This window comes from Abramis brama, assembly GCF_963993115.1.
Source record: "Abramis brama genome assembly, chromosome: 16".
Lineage (NCBI taxonomy): Eukaryota > Metazoa > Chordata > Actinopteri > Cypriniformes > Leuciscidae > Abramis > Abramis brama.
The window spans coordinates 28795581-28822313 of NC_139978.1; the positions used below are offsets into that span (position 1 = coordinate 28795581).

General features: G+C 37.6%; 3 protein-coding genes across 6 annotated transcripts in view; 1 reads left to right on the forward strand and 2 right to left on the reverse strand.

Moving 5' to 3' along the window:
- Positions 1 to 499: 499 nt before the first annotated feature.
- spata6 (spermatogenesis associated 6) lies at positions 500 to 17681 on the forward strand. 3 transcript variants are annotated; one of them, XM_084086449.1, is made up of 13 exons: positions 500 to 623; positions 4431 to 4568; positions 4663 to 4711; positions 4816 to 4857; positions 5315 to 5439; positions 5655 to 5735; positions 8176 to 8424; positions 9264 to 9378; positions 12626 to 12666; positions 12746 to 12852; positions 14616 to 14712; positions 15457 to 15545; positions 16846 to 17681. In XM_084086449.1, exons 1-13 carry the CDS (start codon positions 534 to 536, stop codon positions 17027 to 17029), a joined length of 1407 nt encoding a protein of 468 aa, XP_083942575.1. In that variant the 5' UTR covers positions 500 to 533; the 3' UTR covers positions 17030 to 17681. The 3 variants fall into 3 exon arrangements, 2 of the variants coding, with proteins under 2 accessions (XP_083942575.1, XP_083942574.1); XR_014602960.1 differs by having other exon boundaries at positions 518 to 623; positions 12743 to 12852; positions 14616 to 14741; positions 16846 to 16873; XM_084086448.1 differs by having other exon boundaries at positions 518 to 623; positions 12743 to 12852.
- Positions 17681 to 24408, reverse strand: dnttip2 (deoxynucleotidyltransferase, terminal, interacting protein 2). 2 transcript variants are annotated; one of them, XM_084086445.1, is made up of 7 exons: positions 24273 to 24408; positions 21406 to 23432; positions 20657 to 20795; positions 20426 to 20521; positions 18521 to 18685; positions 18182 to 18291; positions 17681 to 18061 (listed from the first exon to the last, which is right to left on the reverse strand). In XM_084086445.1, exons 1-7 carry the CDS (start codon positions 24345 to 24347, stop codon positions 17956 to 17958), a joined length of 2718 nt encoding a protein of 905 aa, XP_083942571.1. In that variant the 5' UTR covers positions 24348 to 24408; the 3' UTR covers positions 17681 to 17955. The 2 variants fall into 2 exon arrangements, with proteins under 2 accessions (XP_083942571.1, XP_083942572.1); XM_084086446.1 differs by having other exon boundaries at positions 21406 to 23429; positions 24273 to 24362.
- A 147-nt stretch (positions 24409 to 24555) lies between these two features.
- gclm (glutamate-cysteine ligase, modifier subunit) overlaps positions 24556 to 26733 on the reverse strand; it is a 6227-nt gene continuing 4049 nt past the window's right edge. Inside the window, exons 5-7 of the mRNA XM_084086450.1 lie at positions 26239 to 26441; positions 25914 to 26028; positions 24556 to 25782 (exon numbers count right to left, since the gene is read on the reverse strand). Of these exons, the coding sequence (XP_083942576.1) occupies positions 25610 to 25782; positions 25914 to 26028; positions 26239 to 26441 (491 nt within the window). The 3' untranslated portion in view covers positions 24556 to 25609. The remainder of the gene's footprint in view (positions 25783 to 25913; positions 26029 to 26238; positions 26442 to 26733) is intronic.

Consider the following 26733-nt stretch of genomic DNA (forward strand, 5'->3'; position numbering starts at 1 on the left):
ACAGATCTTAGGCTGACATTTCAGCCCCAATGTTTGTCCTACTTAAATCTATTTTGTTAAAACTGTTATTTTATTATTAATAATAATAATAATAGTTACAATCATTATTATTAATAATATGAAATGTAGGTTATGTTTTTACATAACCTTTATATACATAACTGTTTATATGCATGAACACATTTATTTGCATAACTGTTTTATGTTATGTTATATATATATATATATATATGTATTTATTTTTATGTGAAGATGTTTTCATGTTGGTTTTAAACATTAGGGTGAACAGTAAAAAAAAAAAAAGAATTAAAAACATCTCATCTTATATTAAAAATATCTCATAACATACATGTTAACAAATCATTTTACAACTTGCATATTTTTCAACTTTGAAAAACTTTGTTGAAGTTCTGCCTAAAAGCAATGCCTTATTTCCCCATATTTATTTTGTCACTTGATAGTGTCGTCATTTCCTCGCAGTTTCACGGCCGCTTGCGCTGTGTGTGTTGTCATAGCAACCAAGTTTAAAAAACATGGGCGGACTGACACCGCCCAAGAAGCCTTCAGCCTCACAAATGCGACAAAAAGCGCTAAAATGCACGGTCGAATTGGAAATCCAAGCTGTGAGTATATCAGCACGCGTCCCATTCTCAACAGAAACAAAAATATTCCAATTTGCATGTGTTATGATACTGATAGGAGTGTTCGTGTTAGCATACTGTTGTTAGCAACAAGTTGCTATCACGGAGGACCAAGTCGTCCATCAGACATCAATCAAAAGTTGCAACTAGCAGAAACATGTTAATAAACATGTAGCTGCATTCACTCCAGCCTCCGAAGTGTTTATTAAAAACAATGCACAAGCAAAGATCCTTGATTTTCAGCCCAAGCTGTTAGCATCTTTTGGTTTTGTTTTGCATAACGTTATAGCGCATCATTTTGAGAGAAATTATCTTCTGCAGGATTTTTTTTATACTGTAATCAAACGATCACACGACAGACATTCATACTAAAACGTAACTAGGAATAGGAAGTGGTTGCTTTAACGTTACATTCGGAGATAAGCAAGACAATGTAAAATGAAAATGAATTGATAAATCCTAAAAAGGTAAATCCTATAAAGTGGATATTCAAAACTGTTTATCTGCAGGCTTTATTGTGTATCTGGCAGACAAAAAGAAAGAAAGATATAAGGATGTTGGCAACAACAAAAAAAAACAAAAAAAATGTAGTTGTTGTTTTTTTATTAACGTTGGTTTCATACATTCCATACATTTTTAAAAGTATCACTTAAAGGTAGAGATGGGACGACTGATACCGGGGCTCCGACGTAGCTTTCAAAGCACTATTGAATCACACACTGATGCCTTTATCACGTGATTGATGATGTTCGAAGCTTCGAACGTCATTATTGGAAGGTCGGGACAGCTGGTTTGAAAAAAATTGGCGCTTCGCCACCTCATCTGATGCATAAAAGGGAAATTATTATCGAAGAGGCATTATTTAAATGATTTAACACTACACTTAAGTTACCTATAACATAATTTATATTTTTTTATAACAGAACACAAAAATATTTTTTTCAATTACAATTACTATAATTATGATCACATACTTGTATATTTTATATTATTTATCAATATGTGAATCTGTTGTTGACCAGGCTACACATGACACGATTGTGGTCTCATTGGCACAAATTAATTTAGATGAGATCAGATAGAACTGTATTGATCCCACTCTTGTATGTCACCGACTTCCGAAGCTTTGTTTGGTCACGTGCTTTTTCTGCTCTGTGGTGATTTGTTAAATATGGTGGAGAAAACAAGTGTGACCACCAGGTGTCATTGTGTTAAAGCTTCGAATAATGAACCTTTTTTCGGCACAATTTGATGAAAGCCTCAGATGCTTCAGAAAGCCTTGGTTTCCATCACTACTTAAAGGGATAGTTCACTTTGAAATTAAATTTTGGTATGTTTTAGCTTACCTCAAGGGAATCCAAGATGTAGGTGTCTTTTTTTCCGCAGTAGTTTCAATTTTGATATTTTTAGGTCAAACCGTTCTTGTCTGTCAGTCATTGAATGCAGGTCTATGGTCACCACCTCAAAGAGCATGCACAGAGTCCAAATTAAAACAATTCCCCATAGTCCAAATTAAACAATTCCCCATCGTAAGTACACATTGATATACACTAGATGCCGCCTTGTCTACGGCAGTTCATTGGAACGAATGTCTTTAAGGCGACATCTAGTGTATATATCTATGCACCAGTCTGCGCACACGTCACACACCAGGATGCGCACGCGCCCTCAGATTACTTGGACGTGGCTGTGTATAAGAGGTAAAAACGATATAAATACTGTTCGTTTTCTCACACAAACCGCTCGTTTCGTGTCATAGGCCATCAATGTGTACTTACGATGGGGAATTGTTTTAATTTGGACTTCTCTGTGCATGTTCTTTGAGGTGGTGACCATAGACCTGCATTCAATGACTGACAGACAAGAACGGTTTGACCTAAAAATATCAAAATTGAAACTACTGCGGAAAAAAAGACACCTACATCTTGGATGCCCTTGATGTAAGCTAAAACATACCAAAATTTAATTTCAAAGTGAACTATCCCTTTAAAGGGTTAGTTCACCAAAAAAGCTTTCAGTCCCTCCATTGACTGCAACGTTGTTGCAGCTTTCAAGGCCCAGAATGGTAGTAAAGACCATCAAAATATTCCATGTGACTACAGTGGTTCAGATGTAAAGTTATGAATAGACGAGAATACTTTTTGTGCGCAAAAATAACGTCTTTATTCAACAATTTCTTCTCTTCTGTGTCAGATCTCCTATTCATGTAGTAAACACAGTACAGCGCTTCTGGGTTCTACACCAGAATGCTGGCTCATTTTGGCAGACGCTGTTCACGTGGGCACCACGACACATGAGCCAATAATGAGCCACGTTCTGACGTAGAACCCAGAAGCGCTGTACTAGGTTTACTACATGAATAGCGTAAATTAAATTAAATTAAATTAAATTAACTCAAGGAGAAATATATATATATATATATATATATATATATATATAACGTTATATATAAACCTGTGAGTTTAATTACTTCAAAACCAGTGATGTTACTCCTTTGTTGCTGAGAAATATAATGTAGCTATTTTATTAAAAGTCCCGGGGGAGCGTTGATAGGTTTATGTGCTCCTGAATGTAGTGCGAAGCGCAATCTCCGAGTGAGGTATGCATGTGCGCTTCCATGAAAATAGAGCAAGTGACGTGTGCGTATGTGTGTGTGCTTCAATGAAAGCAGCGCAATAAAATATAGAATGGTGATTAAACTGACTTGGAACTACCTGTGCATTAAACAGTTTTATTGCACACCTTCCACCCTATCACAATCGAGTATTCAGAAAGACCATGGTATAAATATATATACTTTCATCATCCATTACTTCACTCTTCAGTGTCACATGATCCTTCAGAAATCATTCCAATATGCTGATTTGGTGCTCAAGAAACATTTCTTATTATTGATGTTGAAAACAGTAGTTCTGCTTAAAGTCGCAATGAAATCAATATTGACATTGACAATTCTTATTTTTTTACAGAATAGAGTGGTGCAGGTATGTCGTCAGATCCTGGAAGACTAATTCGCCACTGGTTCCTTCAAGATTTTCCTATGGGGTTTTATAATGGGGTTTTTCAATTGCAGTTATGTTCATTTTTGAAAAATTACGTTTTTAATAAGTAACTAGATAAGACAGTTTGGGGTGTAAGTGTGTACAGTGTACGTTGTAGAACAAAACATCTAAATATCGTCAAGTAATATTTACCACAGGCTTTATTTTACACATAAATCGAAAAAACCCATTATAAAACCCCATAAGAAAATCTTGAAGGAACCAGCAGCGAATTACTCTTCCGGGTTTTGGCATCATACCTGCACCACTCTATATTGCAGTGCTTATTATAAATTATTTATCCGTGTACATCATTATTTTGTGAAAAATTCATGCGCCTGCGTAATCTTTAATCAAAAACATTAACCTCCCCTTCCCCTAGAAACGACAACTAAATGGGACTAAATATTCTCCACAACTGACTGCAAACTGGCATTCAATCTGCCTCCATTTAGTTAGCAAAGCCCAACTTCCTACGATGCAATCAATTCCAAAAAGACGAAATCAAGTCCCGTCCTACATTTTTTCTCATTCCAGAAGCTGTTTCACTCTGAAATACATCACAATAGAGATGATGATCGAACTTCTGTTTCATGCCGACTTTAATATTTTTGTGTAAAATGCTTAAATGTGCACAAAACTAGAAAATTTGTTGCGAAACCTGCTGATGACAAAATGTATGCCTCACATTCCATGAAAGATTATATAACGGTGTAAAATTAGGTATAAAATGTGTTTCCTCCTATAGATCACTTGTCCAGGGGTGGTGTTACCATCCCAAGAGGACATGTATGTTAGTGTTCGGATAATGGGCCAGTACCAGAAGTCCAAGTGTGTTCCTCCGGTTTTCCCTCTGCTGCTGCATGAAAACATGGTGTTTGTGAAGGTGAGACTTTATCAGAATGACTTTAATTAATTTTAGCCTTTGACATACTATTTGTCTTTCTTTGTTTTCTTTCCTCTCCCATTCTCTTCAACAGACCTTTGTGGGATTGGTTGACCCGGGTGCTGTAGCCGAGCATCTGGAGAGTAAGAATCCTTTGGGCTGTTTTCAGTTTGTCCTGTGTTCTTTCATAAGCCTCAGATCAATAAACTTATATACCTTTCCATCATGTTTGTTTCCTCCACTGCAGATGATACAACATCTTTAGAGCTCATTCAACTGGTTCCTCCAGGTAAGATCCCACATCCATTCCAGCTGTAACACTAACAGATATTTGAGTCTGTAGATTGAGTTCTCCACCATAGTGCTGTAAAAAAAAAAAAACATTACATTTGAGCTCAGCTTTGATTGAAGGCTCCAGCTTTTGCAGTCGATGCAACGGCTGAATTCTCAAACCTGCTAGTACAATTTCAAAAATTAAACAACATCAGCAAGGGAATACATACATTATTGGACCGAGCACTCCCATTACTGTATGCATAAATCATGCTGCTTTCGATGGAGGTCTCTTGGGCTGAGATTTTTATTTTGCACACAATCTGACACTCATTCGTTTCTGTTGCTGCGTTATTGCTTTAAAACGCAAAGAAACAGCTTTATTACCCTGAAACAACTTGAATACCCAGAGCTGTCAAGAAAAAAGGACAGAATTCACCATTCCATCATGTATTTTTCATTTGATCGTGCAGAGGGTGAGATCCTGGCCACGTTTGAAGATGACACCCGGGAGTTTCTGTATCCAGGCCCTCGTTTGAGTCCCAGAAGCCCCGGCCCAGAGAGAGAGATTCTGATGAAGAGATCCATCTCCTTTCCCGTGCGTGTGTCTTCCTTTCAGCGTTTTTGTCATATCTCTGATGCATCTTAAAAGCCGGTCCCATTTTCACGATATTTGCTTGAAGACGTAGATTGTTTTGGTAAATTGATCTGCCAAGAGTGTCATTATCTGCATTTGCCCTCTGTCTTTTCATCATCCGAAAAGTTTTGTGATGGTTTTTTTTTTTTTTTCTGCTCTCTGTCTCGTTCCCCCAGGGAATCTCTCCCAAAGTGGAGTTCTCAACGACGTCTATTATTGAGGAGTGTGATGTGAAACATGGTCAGCCTGCCATGTCTGTAAGTCTCTGGGCTTTTGTTATTGCCATTATATTGCAGCTGGTATTAGCTCCGTTCCAAAAGCTAGCGTACTGCCTCGCCTGCCTACATAGGCAGCTGCCTTTTAAGGCTCCTGGCTTCTGGAACGGCCGCATGATGCTGCCGCTCATTATGTTTTGGAACAGAGCAATTATCTGTGGTGCTAAATGAAAAGAAACGCTGAGGTTTAAACGAAAAGGATCAAATGACTTTCGCGTAACGAGGCTTTTCTTAGATGTATGTGGGAGTATGATGGGTCTCCCTGTCAATCAAACTGCCTGCTGCCATCTGTGCCACTTGTTCTGTTTGCTGCTGTCCTTCTAGTGGCCTCACACCCCCTTTCAGGATGTTCTCTTCACAATGCAGGTAATTACAGAGAATTGGCTCGTTTCTACCCGGATCGGTGCTGATCAGTTGGACTTGACCGGTCCAATTTGTTTCTTCCATTACATGCTCGCAGACCCCTCGTTCCATTTAGAATCGCTGATTGAGTCTGCATCCTTCATGTCAAGTTTCTCAGACCCTCGTTAGACTGCTTCTGCTGTTGACCGTCTCGTCGGGCCCGTTTCATGTGCGATTCAGTCGTCCCTTTGTGGATGTCTCTAGTTCGGACTTGACACGGCATTCTGTAAAGCGGGCTTTCTCGGCGCGATTTGCATGCATTAGAACGCCGCTTGTTTCTTGTTTAATAAGCTACTTGTGGTGCTGGCTTTGTTGTTTCAAGGACATCCGGCTTTATCTCCCATTACCAACACCAGCCGAGCCACTAATCACATCAGACAAGCGCGACTCCTGCTTTAAAACGGCCTCTTTGTCCCTCCGTCCAAAGAAAAGGGAAGAAGAGAGAGAGGGAGAGAAGAATAAAAGGAGAAAAAGCCACTTAGTTTAATTTCATTAAATCTCGACTCTTCAAACAGCAATCGCTATCAGGATTTACTTTTTTCTTTCTCTGTTTTTTAAAAATGACTTAATATGCCAGGATGTTCCAATTAGCATTTAAATTATCGTTGTTTTTTACATCCATGTAATGCCATTATCATATTAGGTTGAGGCCGGCCATCAAATGCAATTAACATTTTTAAAAACGTATTTACCCAGGCAGCGCCTGCAGGAACAGAGTTATTGGGGCTCAGAATTATGTTAGCTGAGATTAGAGTTATTGAAGTCATTTGCCTGCAAAAGGTAAGATTGGAGCACTGAGGAAAGGTTTGCATCAGGTTACATGTGTACATAACAAGGAAATTAGTGGATTAGCACCGTACGAACAGAAAGACGTTCGCAATATCCCTACAATAAAGCGTGACCTTATACTCGCTTCCTCTGGGATCTTCTTTTCTTTATTTTATTTTAAAGGTGAAGAGTGTAATTTCTGTACCACTAGTGGCACCAGACAGAAAAATTATGATTGTTTCCAAAAATATGGGGGCCATGCAGTACTATTAAGTGTAAAATAGAGACAGAAAAAAGTAAATCCTGATAGCGATTGCTGTTTGAACAGACACCAAACGTATGGACGTGAATGATATCTCAGTGGTGTACTATTTCTTTTAATAATCAAATCAATGTTTTATTCCTGGCAGATGATAAAATGGGCAATAAAAAACATTTAGGGAGACGCAATAATATATAAACAGGTATGGGTAGTCCTAGCAACTGCCTAGCCACCACTAAAAAACACCATAGCAACTGCATGGCAAATAAATATGCTAATAAACATGTGCTTAGTAACCACATAGCAACCATACATTCTTTTTTTTCACCTTTATATCTTCTTCACAAAGTGTAGTTATTTTTCTGTTTGTTTAGTCTTTGAGCTTCTGCATGTTTAAAAAAATCATTTGATCTCACTATGCTTCATGTACAACTGTCAGTGTGTCTTTATAGTATTTATTGATGTTTTGAATTGGCTTTTATTTTCTAGAGTTTTATTTTAATTTACGTTTTAGTATTTTTTTTTGTGCTTTTGACATCTTTATTAGATTTTTTCTTTAACATTTCTATTTAGCTTTAAAGTCACCAACCATTCTTATTTTTTTATGTGTTTACTAGTGTGAGGCGCGAGACAACCTGTCACTCACATAACATCAAATGACAACATCCAATCATTTCCTAATGGACAAAATCAAGTCCCGCCTTACATTTTTAGTCGATATACATCACAATAAGGAAGAAAAGACTATTGCAACTTCAGTTTCATGTCAACTTTAATTGTAATTTTATTACTTTAACATAAGCTTATTTCTAAATTTCATTTAAGTTGTTTAGCTTTAGTTTGAATTTTTCATCTAACATTTATATTTGATTTTATTTCAGCTTTATTTCAATTGCCAAAAATGATTTTTAATAGTTTTAGTTGAAATTTTTTGCAAATTATTGCAACTATTAATACAAATTAAGTGAATATGTCTTTATTCCTATCCAGTTATGCAATCGTTCTTCTACTAAGCCCTGTCGTGTGAGAACTTGCCCTGCAAATGCAAAAAAGAAACCAGACACAGCGCCATCCTGTGGATACGAAAAGCCAACGGTGGCATCCCAAAGCCGTGCTCCTTCACCCTACACCCACCGCAAGATGTGTCAGCTTTCTGAGGAGGCCAGACAACGACTCAGTCACATCAAACTGGGGCCCTACACATTTAAGAAAGAGACGGTCCCTCAGGCTCCATTCGTGGTGGGTGAAGTTGAATGATAAAACGGAAGCAGTGTTTATTGAGTGTTCACGGAGATACAGAACATTAGCTCAGCTCAACTAACATGTATGCGGTTATATTTTTATTATATTTTTATACCTGTCAAACTTTTATTATTTACAATATTTCCTCTGTGAAGGCATTGATTACAGGAGACAGACAGCCGTGTCAAAATCTCCACCCGTTTTCTTGACTGAAGTAAAAAATCAATTCTCCTGCTTGTTTCTTTTCCCATGTTTTAAAAAAACAACAGTACGTCCCGGGGAGCAAATATCAAAGCTGTCATTGTATAAAAGGCAGCTCTTGGATTTGTGTCTGATATCATCATGGCATTTTCTGTCACAGGCCTTTTAAAAATTGGGTAGCCTTTTCAAAGGAAATCCCCAGGCTACAATTAACCTAAGTAATTAAGAGTCAGGCCGTGATTAGCAAATTCTTCCCTCTTATTTCAGCAGATTAGCTCGCTCGGTTTATGTGTGTTTAAAGTCAGCACACTTGTTTTGCATGAAAACTTAATAGCTTGTTTCATTAACTCGCATGGTCACTTTACTATTTAGATGAAGTGCAAATGGACTAATTGAAGTCTGAGAGTTGAGTTTATACAGACACCTGAGTCTGAGTAACTTCCCTCTTAAGTTTCTCCTCACTTTCACCTTCCAAGAGAAGTGATTAACTGTGAAATGAAAGTCAAATTCATTTGAATAATCAATGCTCTGTGTCAATGGAGTGTTGATGCATGTCGCTTCACCTGCTAAATCAGAGATGAGCGATTATTTATCTTTTAATGGGCAACGTAGCTGATTGAATCTTCTGTTTGCAGGTGCCCCGAAGCCCAAATGCGTCGCTGATGTCCCCCACGACATGTGGTCTTACATCTGCTACTAAAAAAAGCCCACTACAACTGCGAACACAGAGCTACACAGCAAACCTCACAGGTCACTATGATAGGCTACTGTTGATACTTACCCTCATGTCGCGCCAAACTTGTATGACTTTCTTCTGTGGAACACAAAAGATATTTTGAAAAATGTGTTGTTTTGGACCCTTACTGACTTTCATTGTGTATAGGGATACAAATAATAATAATAAAAAAAACAGTTCTTGGGTCAAAAAGATTTTAGCAAGGCATAAAAACCTTGCATTCAGTGTCAACTCAACCAGAGGTCCCCGGCTAAATTTTTTTGATTTTGATAATTATTTGTCTGGTGAAAAAAATACATAAATGAAGAATAAAGCCAAAATATTAAATGTCATGAATGTATATTTACTGAATAATCCACTATTTTGTAGAGGGGGTCAAAATGACAATTCTAGGAAATCTGAGTTTCCTACTGGCAAATCTGAGTTTCTTAGTAGGAAATATAATTTGAGAGGGAGTTCATGTCCAATTTAACGAGCAAAGGCAATACATTATAATAATTTCCTACTAGGAAACTCAGACTTCCTAATAGAAAAATACGAGTTTCCTAGTAGGAAATTATAATAATAATTTATTATTATAGCCTTTGCTCATGAAATTGGACATGAACTCCCTCTCAAATCATATTTCCTACTAAGAAACTCAGATTTGCCAGTAGGAAACTCAGATTCCCTAGTAGGAAAATACTGGTTTCCCAGTAGGAAATTATTATAATTTATGGCCTTTGCTCATGAACTCCCTCTCAAATCATATTTCCTACTAAGGAACTCAGATTTTCCAGTAGGAAATTTAGATTTACTAGTTGGAAATTCAGATTTCCCAGTTGGAAACTAAGATTTGCTAGTAGGAAAATACGAGTTTCCTAGTAGAAAATGATTATAATTTATTGCCTTTGCTTATGAAATTGGACATGAACTCTCTCTCAAATCATATTTCCTATTTAGAAACTCAGATTTGCCAGTAGGAAATTCAGATTTCCTAGTAGGAAACTCAGATTTCCTAGAAGGAAGGTACGTGTTTCCTACTAGGAAAATACGAGTTCCCTAGTAGGAAATCATTATAATTTATTGCCTTTGCTAATGAAATTGGACATGAACTCCCTCTCAAATCATATTTCCTACTAAAAAACTCAGAATTCCCCGTAGGAAATTATGATTTCCTAGTAGGAAACTCAGATTTCCCATTTGGAAACTCAGATTTCCTAGTAGGAAAGTACGGGTTTCCTACTAGGAAAATACAAGTTCCTTATTAGGAAATTATTATAATTTATTGCCTTTGCTCATGAAATTGGACATGAACTCCCTCTCAAATCATATTTCCTACAAAGGAACTTTACTCCCAGTAGTAAAAAAATCAGATTTGCCAGAAGGAAATTCAGATTTTCTAGTAGGAAACTCAGATTTCTTAGTAGGAAAATACAGGTTTCCTAGTAGGAAATTATTATAATTTATTGCCTTTGCTCAACTTGGACATAAACTCCCTCTCAAATCATATTTCCTACTTAGAAACTCAGATTTCCCAGTAGGAAATTCAGATTTCCCAGTAGGAAATTCAGATTTCCTAGTAGGAAACTCAGATTTCCCAGTTGGAAACTAAGATTTCCTAGTAGGAAAATACGAGTTTCTTATTTGGAAATTATTCTAAATTATTGCCTTTGCTCCATGAAATTGGACATGAACTCCCTCTCAAATCCTATTTCCCTGTTGGAAACTCAGATTTCCCAGTTGGTAATTCAGATCTCCCAGTAGGAAATTCAGGTTTCCTAGTAGAAAACTCAGTAGAAAACTTTCCCAGTTGGAAATTAAGATTTTCTAGTAGGAATCTCAGATTTCCTAGTAGGAAACTCAGATTTCCTAGTAGGAAAATACGAGTTTCCTAGTTGGAAATTATTTTAATTTATTGCCTTTGCTCCATGAAATTGGAGATGAACTCCCTCTCAAATCCTATTTCCTACTAGGAAAGGAAATAAATTATAATAATTTCCTACTAGGAAATCTGAACAGTTGTGTTCTGTTCTATTTGCAGCGTGTTTCTGTATTTGGTTGTGTTGTGAGTATTTTGGAGCACACATGTGATGTAAAACTGATTAAAGAAGCATTTCACCCCGTGGGAACATTAATCTTTATTGAAAGTGAGTCATATATGTAGTCGAAATGTAACATAAATTTAGAATTTGGTGCCTTCTTGACCCAGCTCGGCAGCCACCTCCATCAGCCTCAGCTGCTCTTCGCTATATTGCGGCTCGTAAAGATAGCCACGAACATCTGATTCGAGCATCAGACTTTCGAAATCCTCTTCTTCCATATCATATTGAGTACCTTCCACTATTGTCGTAACTTCACATCTGGCTCCACAGCGCCTTTTAGCTTAGCTTCCAAACAAGATGGCGGATATTGCTTTTAGTTTCTGCAAGTGAAGTCCCAGCAAAGTGATCTGTAATAGGTCTGTAGCGTGAGTGGGTCCCACCCCCTGGAAAAATGAGGAACGAGTGTTTGTAGTCTCAACCCCTATACAAAGATATGGGACTTCCTGCTTAGAATGATGCAAAATGACGATTTTTACATCATTATAAGCAGGAACTGCAACACTGAAATCTGTATTTCTCCCATCTCAGGGGAAAATGAGGGAATAATGCACGACCATTCAAAAATATGACTGGGTTTCAAACAATACAAAGCTTAATGCAAATGGGTGAAGTATCCCTGTAAGATTTTTTCTTAATTTGTGGGTGTTTTTCTATTTGCATGTGTTTTCTTCAGTTGCAGCGCGTTGAGCTCTCTCAGCCACCGTACTTTAAGTCATTTTTACCCCCCCTGTAATTTGGCTCCAGATCTCAGGTGAATATTTTGATCCCCTTCACAGAATAGTGGATTACTTAATAAATATTCATCTATGACATTTAATATTTTGGCTTTCATCACTATTTATGGAATCCCCCACATGCCTTGCACCTTCTTCAAAATCTATATTTCATGACGATGACACACATTCTCGAACCTACAAACAGAAAAACTATGAGCATTTGAGCAGAGGAAGTTTCCGAAATTTGGTTGATTTGACACGGAAAGACCCAATAGTGTGGTTTCTTTTCTGTTCTGTGGGAAGAAAGTAAGTCATGGGTTGAAGCGACATATCAGTGACTAAATGATTGTCATTTTTGGGTGAGCTGTCCCTTTAAAACCTTTTCATCAAGTATTATGAGATGTTTTTTTATGTGTTGTGGAGGATGCATTTCACCATATTTTCCCACAAAACTTCTCTAGATCCCTCTCTCCTTGGAAGTTTTAGATCAAAGCCCTCACAGGTGAGTTACAAAGTGATTGGCTTGATCAGTAAGGTATACTCCTTGCCTATTCTGATCCTGTTTTCTCTGTTACAAGCAGGCATCCAGAAGTTCCCCAAATAAATCCCCCAAAGAGCATTCCACACCTGTGTCCAGCACACTCAGAGACCAGAGTCCAGTCTTGAGCCGCTCTTCCCTGAGAGAACGGTTTGTTTAACACAAGTTTTGCTGCAGAGCAATTTAACACCGTTTTTGTTCTTGTCATCCTGTTTGGATTCCTGTCATTGGATTGATTTGTTTTTTCATTAAAGACCAACATAGAGAAGCATTATACTTATTTATCCTTGCATGTGTTTATTATATGTCATGCTTGTGCCTTTCCTAAAATCCATATTTCATGACATGCATTCTCAAACCTGCAAACGTGCAACGAGCAAAACTAAAAGTGCTACCCCTTCGCCCATTTCCTATGAATTTCCAATTACATGATATTGACTAAATGTGCGGCTCATAAAAACAAAGCCCAGTAAACAGAACGTCCATTCCACAAATCTATATTGTGATCACACACAACAGACAAGATGAATTTACTGCCTCACCTTCAAATGACAGAATCTGATGTTTGGTCATGTTTGTTCATTACTTATGAGAAGGGAGGGGGGGAGCTGCTAAGTAAACAAGAGGAAATGCAATTGATTGTGTTTCAGTGAGATCTAATGCGTTTGACCCGACGCACAGTTTAATAAATTCTAAGAGACCCTTGTCATTGATCTGAACATCGGCTGTGAAACCGGCAAATGTTTGTTTGTTTGTTTGCTAGTCTCTCTCTACTGTCGGCTCCTTTTCCGCAGGGGCATGAGCAAACATTTAAAATCAATAGACAATCTAAGTCTTGAGAGTAAATAGTGGGAAATGTGTGATACTATTCTGTCAATTGAAAGCATGACCGGAGTCACAGGCCCGGAGATTAAGGCTCGCTCCGTAGATTCGCAGAATGAGAGATCAGGCACGTCTTTTTGAGCTGCTGATGGGGGAAGAGTTAAAGAAAACGACGGTTTGTAAAGTTCAGGTTGGCCCTCTCTGGCCTTCTTTTATGGTAATTATAAAGACCATCTTACGGCCTGCCAGCGTTAAGGCCATTAAAGACCTTTCATACAGATCTGCTGGTCTCTTTACCTCTATATTCTTTTTAATATAGATTCTAATTAATTCTGTCCATTTATCTTTTTATACAAGCTCAGTGAGTTAGTATTATATTGCAAGTTTATTCACATGCAGGCTTTGATATTCTAAATCCAAGGACACAGCTCAAATGCCTGGGTAATTCCTCATCTGAGCTTCTCTTTCTCTCTTGTGGCATATTTAGATGCGTAAAATGAAAATATCAGCATTTGCTACAGGGCTGGAGATAAATGTCTCAGTATATGTATTTGTGATTTAACTTCATGATTTAACTGGTCTGAAATTTACAAGTTGTATTTCCCAAGATGACTGCGCTCCAATGTAAGGGCAACAGCACAGACTAGTGGTCAGAGCTGGTACTATTAGGATTCATTTCAGTATAGATGCTGTTTTTGTTGTTGTTGTTTGTTACTTGGAAATATTTAAACTACATATTTTATAAACAGTAGATGAAACATTCACAATATAATATTAATTTTATAAATATAAATTAATTTAAAAAAAAAAGGAATCAGTGGGAGTGGTATGCTCAGTCCATCTTACCCAATATTATATATATTTGTATATTTTATATTTGTGATTTTGTATATATAGTTTTTTATATTTTATATACATATTTTATATATTCTATATACATATTTTATATATTTTATATACATATAGTTTATAGTTTATTAAATTACTTATAGTTTTTTTCTTTAAAAAGTTTTTAAAAATAATTAATTATAGTTGGTGCCTCTAACCATTCAACATGTATTTTCAGCCATGTTGTTTTCCATTTTCTACAGGTTCCAGAGTTCATCCAGTTCCTCACAGTCAAAGGAGATCCACAAACGAGTGCAGAGAATCCTCAGCAGCTCTGGTCCCCGCTGCAAGCTTTCTTTTGTACGTCACCCCTGAGATCGCAACCGCATGTAATGCTGTCATTCTATGCGCACGTTAACCCATGCAAAATGATTCTCCAAAACACTCATTACGGCACATGTCAGTGTTTCAAACGTCCTCCATTGATTCTGTCAGGCACTCTGTATTCTTCACATCCATTGTGTCAGGATGTGCTGCCACTGTCTTCCAGGAAGTGAACGAGGTAATCACCTTACGTGCTCATTCTTTCTGTTCGCTCGAGTCGTGGGCCGCTTAAACGCATCACCGCCCACGCCGTGTTTTGCTGGAACACCCTGACGAGAAAGAAAAGCGAAAGAGTTCTAATTACTCTAAAGCTTCCCCAAATCCTCCCTTAGAGGAAAAAAAGGAACGCATGTTCACTGGAAGGGAGGTCTACAGGCTGACGGCTGTCTTTACAGGCTCATCTTTTACAGACAAGAGAGAGAGGAGAGTTGCCACAGTGGCACAGTCGGGTGCCAAGCTCCGCGTGGCTGAAGCCCAGCTCGAGAAAGGAAATGTGTAATCCACTTCAGAGTTAAAAGTAGAGAAGGACTAGGATTAATTAATCAAGCAGTTCAAAGGATCTGCTTTTATTAGTTTCACTCTACGTTGCATTAGCAGATTTTGGAGAAATTTAATTAGTTTGGGATATTCAGCAACACTGCTTTGTGCTAACTTCATATTGTGATCAAACATTTTTTTTGTGGTGTTTTTTTTAAAGTGTGTGTGTGTGTGTGTTGTCAGGATGAAGAGAGTGAGGAGGAGGGAGTCAGACAGAGTTCATGTGCTTCCACCCACCATGATATGATTGACAGCTGGCTGCCGCAGGACAGGTAAACAGTACCTCGTTTCAAACTTTTTAGGATTTTTGGTCTAAATTCAAATTTAAAGCTGCAGTCCGTAACTTTTTTGGGTTAAAAATAATCAAAAGTAAATTTTTGAGCAAGTACATAACTAGCCAGTGTTTAAAACTATCTGCATGCCATAGCTCGATTCAAAGCGGTAAGCTTGTAATAATGTTTTTAAATCCAGTGGTACTGGTGTATTTCCGCGGTAAATTCGAGCATGTCTTTGTGTCATTACGTCACATCTGTACACATAAAGAAGGAGTCTCGGCTAGTAGACTATATTGCGTGTGAAGATGTTCGAGGTGGAAATTTATAGCCTTTTCTCACAGCACTTGATATATTAAACTTTTCAATTTGATGGCGGATCCAGAAAGGTTCAAACGACAATCACCAGTGACAACTGGAGATTCACCCGTTGTAAAATGCAAAAGAAATGGCTACAGAAAAAAAGAGACTGCAACCGGGCCCATGCGAAAACAAGGATAAATATCGGAATGGCTTTTTAAAGGTGGCGTGAACTCCGTGTTTTGAAGGGGTTCAAAACAAACGCAGAGACGGCTTTTTTTCTGCTGTACATGTAAGACATTTCAGTGGTTCAATTATGTAACAGTAGCGCACTTGTTCGCTTAATTCATATAGTTACGGAGTACTGAAGTACAGGTAGCCCTAATACTCATTAAATGTAGTCACACAATGCTGATGTTAACATTAACTATTTGAGAACAAAGTATAATTTGCACGGTTTGACGTAATATAAGCGATCGTTAGATTTAATCAGCGCGATTTACTGCAATGCTTTTTTTCCCTTAGTTGGTCAGAACAGTGGATGTTACTTGTTCAGATGACATTTTCCGGTGAAAATTCTTATGTTGGTCATACTTCCAAAAAGTAGAATCTGTGATTCCGAATGACAGCATCCACACCGGCGCGGTGATTGACAGCCGCACATTCTCCTCAAAACATTGGATTCATCCGCGCTGTGCCGTGCGAATAACTGCAATTGCAGATTTTGAACAGAGATGGCGAGAAAGAGGAAAAACTACGGACTGCAGCTTTAAAGAATCTTTCTTTAATGTGTAAATTAAAGAAAATTATAGTATATTACTATAATAATAAGTATAATACTAAGTTTTGTACTAAGATAGTCCTACATGTTACAAATAACATAAAAAGTGCCTTCAAGAGTTATGGATAAATACTTGAAAATGTGAATTTGAGTTTGCAATATACAGTTATACATTTTTTTTGGACTTTCAATAAATATTGTGTTCTGTCCATACTGCAGGCTAATTCCTGGAGAACCATCTGTTCATTTAGACAACGGCACATTTTGGACTAACAGAGCGGCCGTGTACACTGGGAAGCCCCACAGAGCTGTGTTTGAGGACAGTTTGAGCAAAATCTACAAGAACCTCTACAGAAACGCTTCACAGCCAGGACACAGTGGACAAAGCACCTGGACACAATGACCAAAGACATGTTCAACTAGTCTTTTAATGCAGTGGTTTTCAATCATGGTCCTGGAAACCCACTTTTTTTTATTTAAAGGGATAGGTTACCCAAAAATAAAATTCTGTTAACGTTTAGCAGATGATCAAAACACTCTCAAATTGTTCCAAACCTGTATAAATGTCTTTGTTCTGCTGAACACAAAGGAAGATATTTGAAAGAATGTTTGTAACCAAGCAAATCTCATGCCCCATTGACTACCATAGAATTATTATTTTCTTTGAAAAAAGAAACATTTTTAGAATTGTTTTTTTGGGGGGCCTAAGAGCAGTTTAGTTACCAACATTCTTCAAAATGTCTTTCTTTGTGTTCAGCAGAACAAAGACATTTATACAGGTTTGAAACAACTTGGTGACAAATGACAATTTTCATTTTTGGGTGAACTATCCCTTTAACACGCCTGGTTCAGCTCATCAGCTCAAGAGCTTCATGAACTGCACAGAGGGTGTTAGATAAGACAGACATACAAAATGTGGGCCCCAGGACTGAAAACCACTGATTTAATATACAGTACTTGCATATGCCAAATCAGGAAGGGGGGGCAGGAGCTTTATATGTTATACACTTTTTAACTTTAATAATGATATATAAAAATAAAAAAACACAGCAGTACGTTTGGTTTGAACCTGATTTATTTTGAATCCACAGTCAAAGGAATAATCAGTCTTTCATTCAATTGCAATCCAATTAAGGAAAAACTTTAAAAAATATAAAATATTTTTTTCTCTGTACAAGTTGCATGTTTCTTAACATGCAATGCAAATGATTAACACTAAAATAGCCTTTTCAATCTGCTGAATTTAGTTGCTGTGTATTTACAAAGGCTAACAAGTCCTGTGTAAAAAAAAAAAAAAAAAACATGAAAAAAATGATTTGCCTTGTGAAATCATTTATTAATTTTCTTTTTATGGAACTTGTGCTTTTTGTTCATCTTGCCAGCAGCCTGTGCTGCTTTTTCTGTCATGATCTCTTGATATTTCCTTTTGTTATAGCTAAAAGAGAAGAAAATATGTTTTAGAACATGACAATTAATTTAAAACAAACAATAAAAGCCCATTGTTGAGAATATAAATAATTTATTACATTCTAATCAGCCAGTTTCTTTAACTTACCTTCTAAACTCTGCATCAGCAAGAAGCTCCTCCACAATGGTTCGTTTCCTTTGTTTCTTGGGGATTCGTGAATTATAAAAGTCTACTGGGCTGTCAACCACTGTACCAACCTGAAAAAAAAGAGCTAAACTTTACTCAAAAGAACAGAACAATATGGCATTGTCTGCTTTCTTTAAACAGGCATGCCTGTGGTTAATTGCAATGTCAGCATTTTGATAACACTACAATTCTCAATTTTTGTTTGTTTTTTGTTTTCACAAAGTGTTTTTGTCTCAGAAATAATGGCTTTTTGAAATAGTTTGAAGGGAAAAGTCTGCTGATAAAGACTCCCAAACCGACCTGAAAGTATTTGGGAAATCCTTCTCTATCATTCTTCTTATAGAAGCGCTTTGGATCCATGGCTGAGCGCATCTGCTGTGCCTTCAGGTCATTTTTGAGCTCTTCTGTTAATTCAGGAGCTTTCATGTTGAACCAGCCATCGCCAGATGTCTTTTCTCTTTCCGCCTGGATGAGACACATAAGATATTGCTTGTAAACAATGTGATCAAAAGCATGGAAATTACAAACCTAAATTTTCAACACTATTACTATAATGATCTGAGTGAAAACACAGACTTCATATCCCAAGTATTAAAGGTTTAAAGTGGCATATAACACAACTATTCAAAAGTTTGGAGTCTATATGAAAGTCTCTTACATTCACCATGGCTGCCTTTACTACATAAATAAAAAATAATAATAATATATATATATATATATATATATATGAAGACTTCAGATGCAAAAGCCTCTAAGTGCCATCTGAAATATTCTTCTAAAATTAGCATTTTTTTCAAGCTCGTATGTTTAAGTTCAATAATTTTACTTTAATGAAAATTAATAGGTCATTTTCATTGCCATTAAAGTGAAATAACTGAACATAAACATACAAGCTTGATAAAAATGATCATTCTAGAAGGAAATTTCAGATGGCACTTAGAGGCTTTTGCATCTGAACTTCGTGCGTGTCTGTGTGTGTGTGTGTGTGCATACATATATACATACATATATACACATATATATTATATATTTTAAAATACACACAAAAAACAACATCCATTACTCCAGTCTTCAGTATCACATGATCCTTCAGCAATCATTCTAATATGCAGATTTGGTGCTCAAGAAAGTCATGCTGCTTAACATTTTTGTGGAAAGAATTTTCAGGCTTTTTTGACAAATAGAAATAAAATGCAGTTTTAAATATAAATCTTTAGTAACATTATACATATCATTCACTTTTGATCAATTTAATAATGTATTCTTGCTGGATTAAAGTATTCACTGCTTCAGGAATTAATTTCTCCAAACTTTAGATTGGTAGAATGTAGAATTAAGATGAACAGTTGTCCCTTCAAGGAGATACAAAGGCTGCGTTTACACTTGGCAGTAACATTAACATTGCCGTGATCCGACCAATCAGGACATGGTGCGTTTATACCCGTCCACATCAAGTGGCTTCTGTATCTGGATAACAGATCGGATATCACATTCTCGCGGGAAACAAAAAAATGGCTCCGGTGCAAAGTCGACCTGAAGTGGTGGGTTTTTTCCTTTAAAAACAGTTTTCAGTCGGGGGACATTTTACAAATCTCGCAAAATGAGGAGAATGAAGAGGCTGCAAGTACTAATAATGTGGATAGATGCCATAATGGAAACGGTACAGAGAAACGTATAGGTCCGGGAACGTTGCCAGCTGTGGTGGGAAAAATGCATGTTCTTTACAGAAAATTAATGGTTCTGCAACTTTCGGGTGCGAAGGCAAACATTTCAGTATATTTGCGATGTACTTCGCACTCGACTGTATCGCAAAACCACAGAGCTACGTGCAGCAATTCCTGGAGAGAGGAGGGGGAATGATGATAGTGGGCGGGGTTTTGTGTGACGTCCACCTGTGAATGCAGACACGATGGCTGGATTGCGTTTACATTACACTGAAATCCGATCACAATGCGTCCTCGACTACCTCCGAACCTGGACACGCTGATCGGATAACATTCCGATCAGAAGCGCTTTACACTTGTCTTTTCAATGTGTATGTGGACAACATCCGGATCCAGGTCGCATGGTTAATGCCAAGTGTAAATGCAGCCAAAATGTTAAAGAAGGATTTGAATAACCTTTAACTAGATAGATTTATTAAGAATAGTCCTAACAAGCAGAACAGACAACAGGATCATCTATTTCAAGAACTGGTCTGCTTACCTTGCGCTTGTGTTTAGCAGCATTCTTTGATTCCTTGTAAGGTGGCACAGCATCTTTCTTCTCAAAATCCGGAACAATAACACTCTTCTTCAGCAACTACACAATAAATACAACATTTTTCATGAACTTTAGCTTCACTGAACAGTAAACATCTGCACAAAATGCTTTTAAATGTCAAATAAAGACAATGTTTCATCCAGGATAATAAATGATAAAATAAATGTTAATTACCTCATCCTGATTGTTCAGGTTCTTCTGGGTTTGCGAACTGTTGAAAGGATTCTTCGGCTTGTTACCATCAAAACTGATGTACAAACCACCAAGTTCCTTCATTTTCAGACCTGGGTCAATGGAACTAGATAGTTGTATCCTAAGAGAGAGCGAGAAAAAACAATGACGTTTTCAGATTGAATATAATTTAAATATTACATTTAAATATTAATGAAGAGCTCTAAATATTTAGAAAGAAAAAATTGAATGGGATAGTTCACTCAATTACTCACCCTCATGTCGTTCCAATCCAAACCCATAAGACTTTCATCTTCGGAACAAAAATTAAGATATTTTTGATGAAATCCGAGAGCTTTCTGTCCCTCCACTGACAGCCAAGCAACTGAAACTTTTACACTTCAAAAAGTTCATAAAGAAATCGTAAAACCATATGAATTGTGTGGTTAAGTCCAAATTTTCCAAACAGAAATTTAGGACTAAACCACTTAATTCATATGAATTAGTTTTACAATCCATTTATGAACTTTTTGAAGCGTCAAAGTGTCAGTTGCATAGTTGTCAATGGAGGGACACAAAGCTCTCAGATTTTATCAAAAAGATCTTCATTTGTGTTCCGAAGATAAACGAAAGTCTTACGGGTTTGGAACGATTAATGACAGAATTTTTATTTTTGTGTGAACTAACCGTTTAAGAGGTTTTAATATAAAGTCAATACTATCAATACAAAAGCAACAATAAAAATAACTTACAGAGGCTTTTTGGGAGCAAAGAGCACTTTTGAATCGTCGTCATCATCGTCGTCTCCCTCTTCATCAACAAAATCATCCTCATCCTCTTCCTTAGTTTGCTTGTCATCAATATAGTACTGTTCTTCAGGCTGTAGTCCAGGTCTAGTGTCTATGACAAACAGTCCGTTACCATGAGCCTCTGCTGCTTCTGACATCTGGTTTCCCTCAGGGCACATCACATCTTCACTCTCCACATCTACAGCTTCCTGTGAACAAGCCTCCTCTGAAGACAGACCTTCATCAGCACTGTCTTCATCCTCACTGCTGTCGAGTAAACTGATCATTTCTTTCTGGGGAGGCAGTTCCTTAGAAGTTTTCTCTGTGGTGGTCAAATATGCTTGAGAATGTGAGCTTGTAGAAGGGCCTTCAAGGTCCTTCAATGTTACGGAGTCATCCTCAGTTGTCTTAGTGTCATTAGCTTCCTCACTAACTATTACACCTTTCTTCTCACACTCAGTCACGGGTTCAGAACATCTCTGATCTTCAATAATCTTCTCAACCACAGGTAGTACAGGATCTTCTGCAGCTGTTTCTACCGTATCCTTCTCCACAGGCTCAATACATGTTTGATCCACAAAAACATGGCTTGTTTCCACAAACTCTGGCTCATTATTCTCCATGGAAATATCTCCTGGTTCTTTATCTTCAATTAGTGTAGCAGAAGTTTCAGCCACTGGTTCTTCCTGAGGCATCAGAGTTTCAGTTTCACAGTCCTCCACTGGCTTGATGTCTTGCATGCTGCTCTGAGGTTCTAGCATCTCGAAGGGCTCATCCTGATCAAGAACTACAGTGGTATCTTCAGCTTTCTCCTCAATCATGGTGCACTCTTGGGCTTCACTAGTGTCTGTAGTGATGGTGCTGTCCAGTTGATCTACTGTGTCTTCAGCTCCATCAAGTACTGGTATACTTTCATGATGAAGTTCAAGTTGCTCACCCTCTTTCTGTTCCTCAGGCACGGCAGTAGCAGTGTCAACGGCATCAGATGTCAATCTTGCTTTACTTCTTGTCCTGGTTACAGGAACCGCACGGGCACTACTGGAAGACCCGGTTCGGCTACTACAAGGAGTCCCTCTTCCTCTTTGAGGGCTTGGGCTCCCCTGAGAGGTGCAGACGTCAGTAGCTACTGATTCTGAATCTGATTCACCAACCAGAGTGTTGCGTTTGGGCTGACGCCTTGTGGCTCTCCAGGGACTCATGCTGGGACCGGACTTGCATGCATCAGAGTCGTATTCACCGTCTTCAACTCCTGTTTTGCAACTACGACCTCTCAGCTTCCTGGGCATTGGAGAAGAAGGGGTGTCTGTGGTTTCGTCTAAACTCAAAGGGATCGGCTCGATCGGTTTTACCTTCTGGTTTCTGGCAGATCTGCGGACCACAGAGCCGCGAAGGCCGGAAACACTGGAGGAGCATGACTCCGCTTCAGATGGATCTGCTTCAGTGGTAGGAACAGCAGTCTTCCGATGGCTCCTCGTTATCCGACAAGTGTCAGTAACTTTTGTAAGGGATACAGCAGAACTACAGGATTCGGCCCCTGAGGGATCATCATCGTCATCTACCTTTTCAGCATCCTTTGAGGCCGTTGAAGTCAGAACACGTTTCCTCAGGCTGCGAGGGGCTCTACGAGAATTGGTCTCAGACACTGTGGACAAGCAGGATTCAGCTTCGGATAACTCATCCTGTGCAGTGCGCTTCTCCACGACCACAGTACTCCGTCGGATTCTAGGTGTTGCTTTCACATCAGAAACTCCAGAGCAGCAAGATTCTGACTCAGACACATCAGCTTCATGGGTAGAGTCGGGTTGCTTTTTGTCAGCAAGGAGACGTATGGATTTTCTTGTGTCTCGCTTAGGTGGACTTGCTGCTAAGGAAGAGGTGGTACTGTCGTCCTTCGGCTCATCCGGCTGGGAGTCGCTAGTTAGTTCAGACTGGGACTGGTTTTCATCCATTAGCGTTCTGCGCCGTGTTCTTCTGGTCGAAGGAGTAGGCTGCTGTGAGAACAAGAACATTTGCTTCAGATTATTTGAGTATTTATTTTCAGAATAGTGTAATATTTACATATACAAATGTAAGTTGATATGCACTAAGTGTCAAATATTTGGCAACATGGCTACACAACCAGTCAAAACTTTGGCTATACCTATCCATTCTTTATTACTACTATTTAGAAATTGTAGAATAATAGGCATGTATTATTAGTCAAAAATTATAATTATACCTGGATAATTAATACAATTAAAATAAATAAAATAGGCACTGCTCAGTGAGGGATTGACAATTATCTTACAGGAGGGTGTCCATTTAAGGTTAGGTTTGATGTTTTATTAATCATCTTTAGACATATTCACACAAAATGAAGGTTTTATTTTTTCTCACCAATGCTGAAAACCCTCTAAAAACAATTTTTCTTTTTATAGAAATAAGTGTATAGAACATATACATATATACATATATATATATATATATATATAAACACATACTGTACTAATAGGGGATACTTATGAACTGTTTAACAACTTGTCTTTATAACAAGAACACCACACGTGGCGAGTAATGTTGATCCAATCATGTCCCACCTCCAGTTCAAGGCTACAGATAGAGTATGATTCGAGAAAGAACGCAAAACAGACTACACAAAATACGAACGGACAACATTTTATATTTGAATATGAACTAGATTTATGAGTATCGCAAGTTTTCTACAGCTGCTCAGACATGTATGGACACATGCGGTGATTGATTTTTGCATTAAAATACATAAAAGCACTACAATTACAAACACACGCAAATACTTCCGGGCAACATGTTAACTAAATGGATAAACTACATACCGTGGCTCCAGAGTTTTCATTGCTAGTATTTTTCACAGGGGAGCCCACGCGTGTTCCTCTCCTGGTGGCCACCATCTTGCTAATGAAGCTGCAAGCTGCAGCCGCGCACTTCCGCCTGCGAGCCGAGTCCTCTGAATTCGCAGACCGGACTAATCGATGCAAGAATTGAGTGAGTTGCAAGTACTGAAATGGATCTGTGTCTTGGTTTAACCTTCTAACCAAGTCCTATTGTGATCTTGATAGACACTATAGAGATTCAAACACTATAATAAAAAAATCTAAATGTCACAACTTTTATTTATTTTTTGCTGTGTCTGAATCCAACATAAAACATTGAAATAAATGAAAACCCAATGCCAGTCCATGTTCATTTTCAATTTCCAAGTTTATAAACCAAATTCAATATGTTTAACACACAATATGGGATTATAGTCATTTGAAAATAGTAATTACATGATGTACGGTACATGAAAAAACTCTCTTATATGATTGGATCCAACAGGAATTTTAATTACAATGAATAAATAACACAAGTAAAAATATATATTCTGACTATCCGTTAGATACTGAAACTATAATCATTTTCCTTCAAGTGTGGAAATTTCCAGTGCTTTTATATACAATGAATTAATTCCGTTCATGCCATGCATGTTACCAGCATCCCATACAGTTTTGAACATGTATTTTACCTCAGATAAGCAAAGCATTTAGTTTACAAAGGGGTGCAAAAGAGAATCATCCATCCAACAGGCAACATCTATTGAACATTCCATACAAAGCATCAGTCAAAATAAATTATACAAACTTAAAATGGCAGCAAGATTAAAAATTTGACATTTAAAATTAAAGTAAAAAATCTAAAACTAAGTGGCCCACTCTTTTAAAAAGAATTGGGGTAAACATTTTTAAATAAAATGGAAAAATTCTCCAAGGTGTATCTCTTCTACAAATCTTTCTGAAAACAAGTGCCTCTGCCCATGTACGTACTTGTATAATAAACAAAAACAACCTTTTGGTATTTGAAGCTTCTTAATCTGCCATCCCGTTGTTTTATATACATTTTTTACCCTTTGGATAAATATTGGGAATTCAACCAGGCCAAGTCAGGAAAAAGAGGCACTTTTATCTACAAGAACAGATAGCCGTCTACATATTCTTAATCATGAAGAAAAATCAGTTATGTGGGTGGAGTGAATGTTTGCTCCTTGGAAAATTCTAATTCACTTTAGTGTGTTGAGAAAACCCCCTTGTAAAATATGCATCAATGCTTTAGTAGCTCCCTAAATTAAGTGGAATACATTTCAGGAAACCAAAAAAACCTGTTCAAACAGGACATGTTAATGGTCGCTGCTCTTTTTAGCATGAACAATGTAGCCCTTTGCTTTTATGATGCCTCTGCTCTTGACGATGATGGAGTACCGTAAGACCCACTCCAGCCTCCAGTCGGCCACCTGCAGGTCCTTACTGCTCCCTTGGACTGCTTCCTGGAAGCCTGCGGCACTGATTAGCTCTAGACACAAAAAGAAAGATTGGCAACATTAGATTTCATGCACTATTGCTCATGCCAATTCATGATTACATGGCAGAACCAGATCATGCACGCAGTCATTGGCTCAGTGACTCATAGTACAAAATACACACCTTTGGGGTCATTGTGTGTTAGCAACTGAATGTCAAACTCTTTAGCAAATGCAGTGAGGTCTGGAGGCATCACACAGCACGAGGCCAGATTCACCTGATTACTGCTCGGCTTTATCTGCATAGCATGAAAGAGTACAAATAAAAAAATAAAATAAATAAAAAAAAATTATATATATAAAATTATGATTTATAAAATATTATTTATTAAATAATTATTAAATAATTATTAAAATTATAAAAAAATGTTTTAATAAAAATAAAAATAAAAATCACTTTTCAAATCCATTGTACATTGTTTATCACAAAATACACACTCATAGCAGACCTGAGCCCAGTTATAGAGCTGCTCTAGGAGGGTTTTGTCCAAGTCCGACGTGCCGATGGCAGCAATTTTCTGGCTTTGCACGAGACTCTCCAGCTCTTCCCACAGCGGCTGAAGGTGGGTCAGCGTCTGTGCCTCACCCTCAGGGAGAGAAGGTGGAGCAATGATCACAGAGTCCAGCTGAGATACGCCTAACGAAACACAAGCTGAACATCACAGAGGGGGATTAGTCAAATTATCCGAAATTAATATTCACACTACTGTTCAAAAGTTTGGACGCAGTAATTTAAAAAAATAATTTAATACTTTTATTCAGCATGGATTCATTAAATTAATCAAAAGTAACAGTAAAGACTAACATTGTTACACATTTTTTTTAAAAGCTGTTCTTCTGAACTTATTAATCAAAGAATCTCGAGGAAAAAAAAAACTTTTTTTTAAGAAATGTTTCTTGAGCAGCAAATCAGCATATTTGAATGATTTCTGACACCGAAGACT

Bases quoted from the DNA above. Each gene is read 5' to 3' on its own strand.
- spata6 (XM_084086448.1), top strand. From the start codon at position 534: ATGGGCGGACTGACACCGCCCAAGAAGCCTTCAGCCTCACAAATGCGA. The intron at 624-4,430 runs GTGAGTATATCA...TTCCTCCTATAG, and splicing joins TCGAATTGGAAATCCAAGCT to ATCACTTGTCCAGGGGTGGT. The intron at 14,713-15,456 runs GTACGTCACCCC...GTGTGTTGTCAG, and splicing joins CCCGCTGCAAGCTTTCTTTT to GATGAAGAGAGTGAGGAGGA.
- dnttip2 (XM_084086445.1), bottom strand. From the start codon at position 24,347: ATGGTGGCCACCAGGAGAGGAACACGCGTGGGCTCCCCTGTGAAAAAT. The intron at 20,796-21,405 runs GTAAGTTATTTT...GCTCTCTCTTAG, and splicing joins TTTGCTCCCAAAAAGCCTCT to GATACAACTATCTAGTTCCA. The intron at 18,686-20,425 runs GTAAGCAGACCA...TGTCTCATCCAG, and splicing joins CTGCTAAACACAAGCGCAAG to GCGGAAAGAGAAAAGACATC.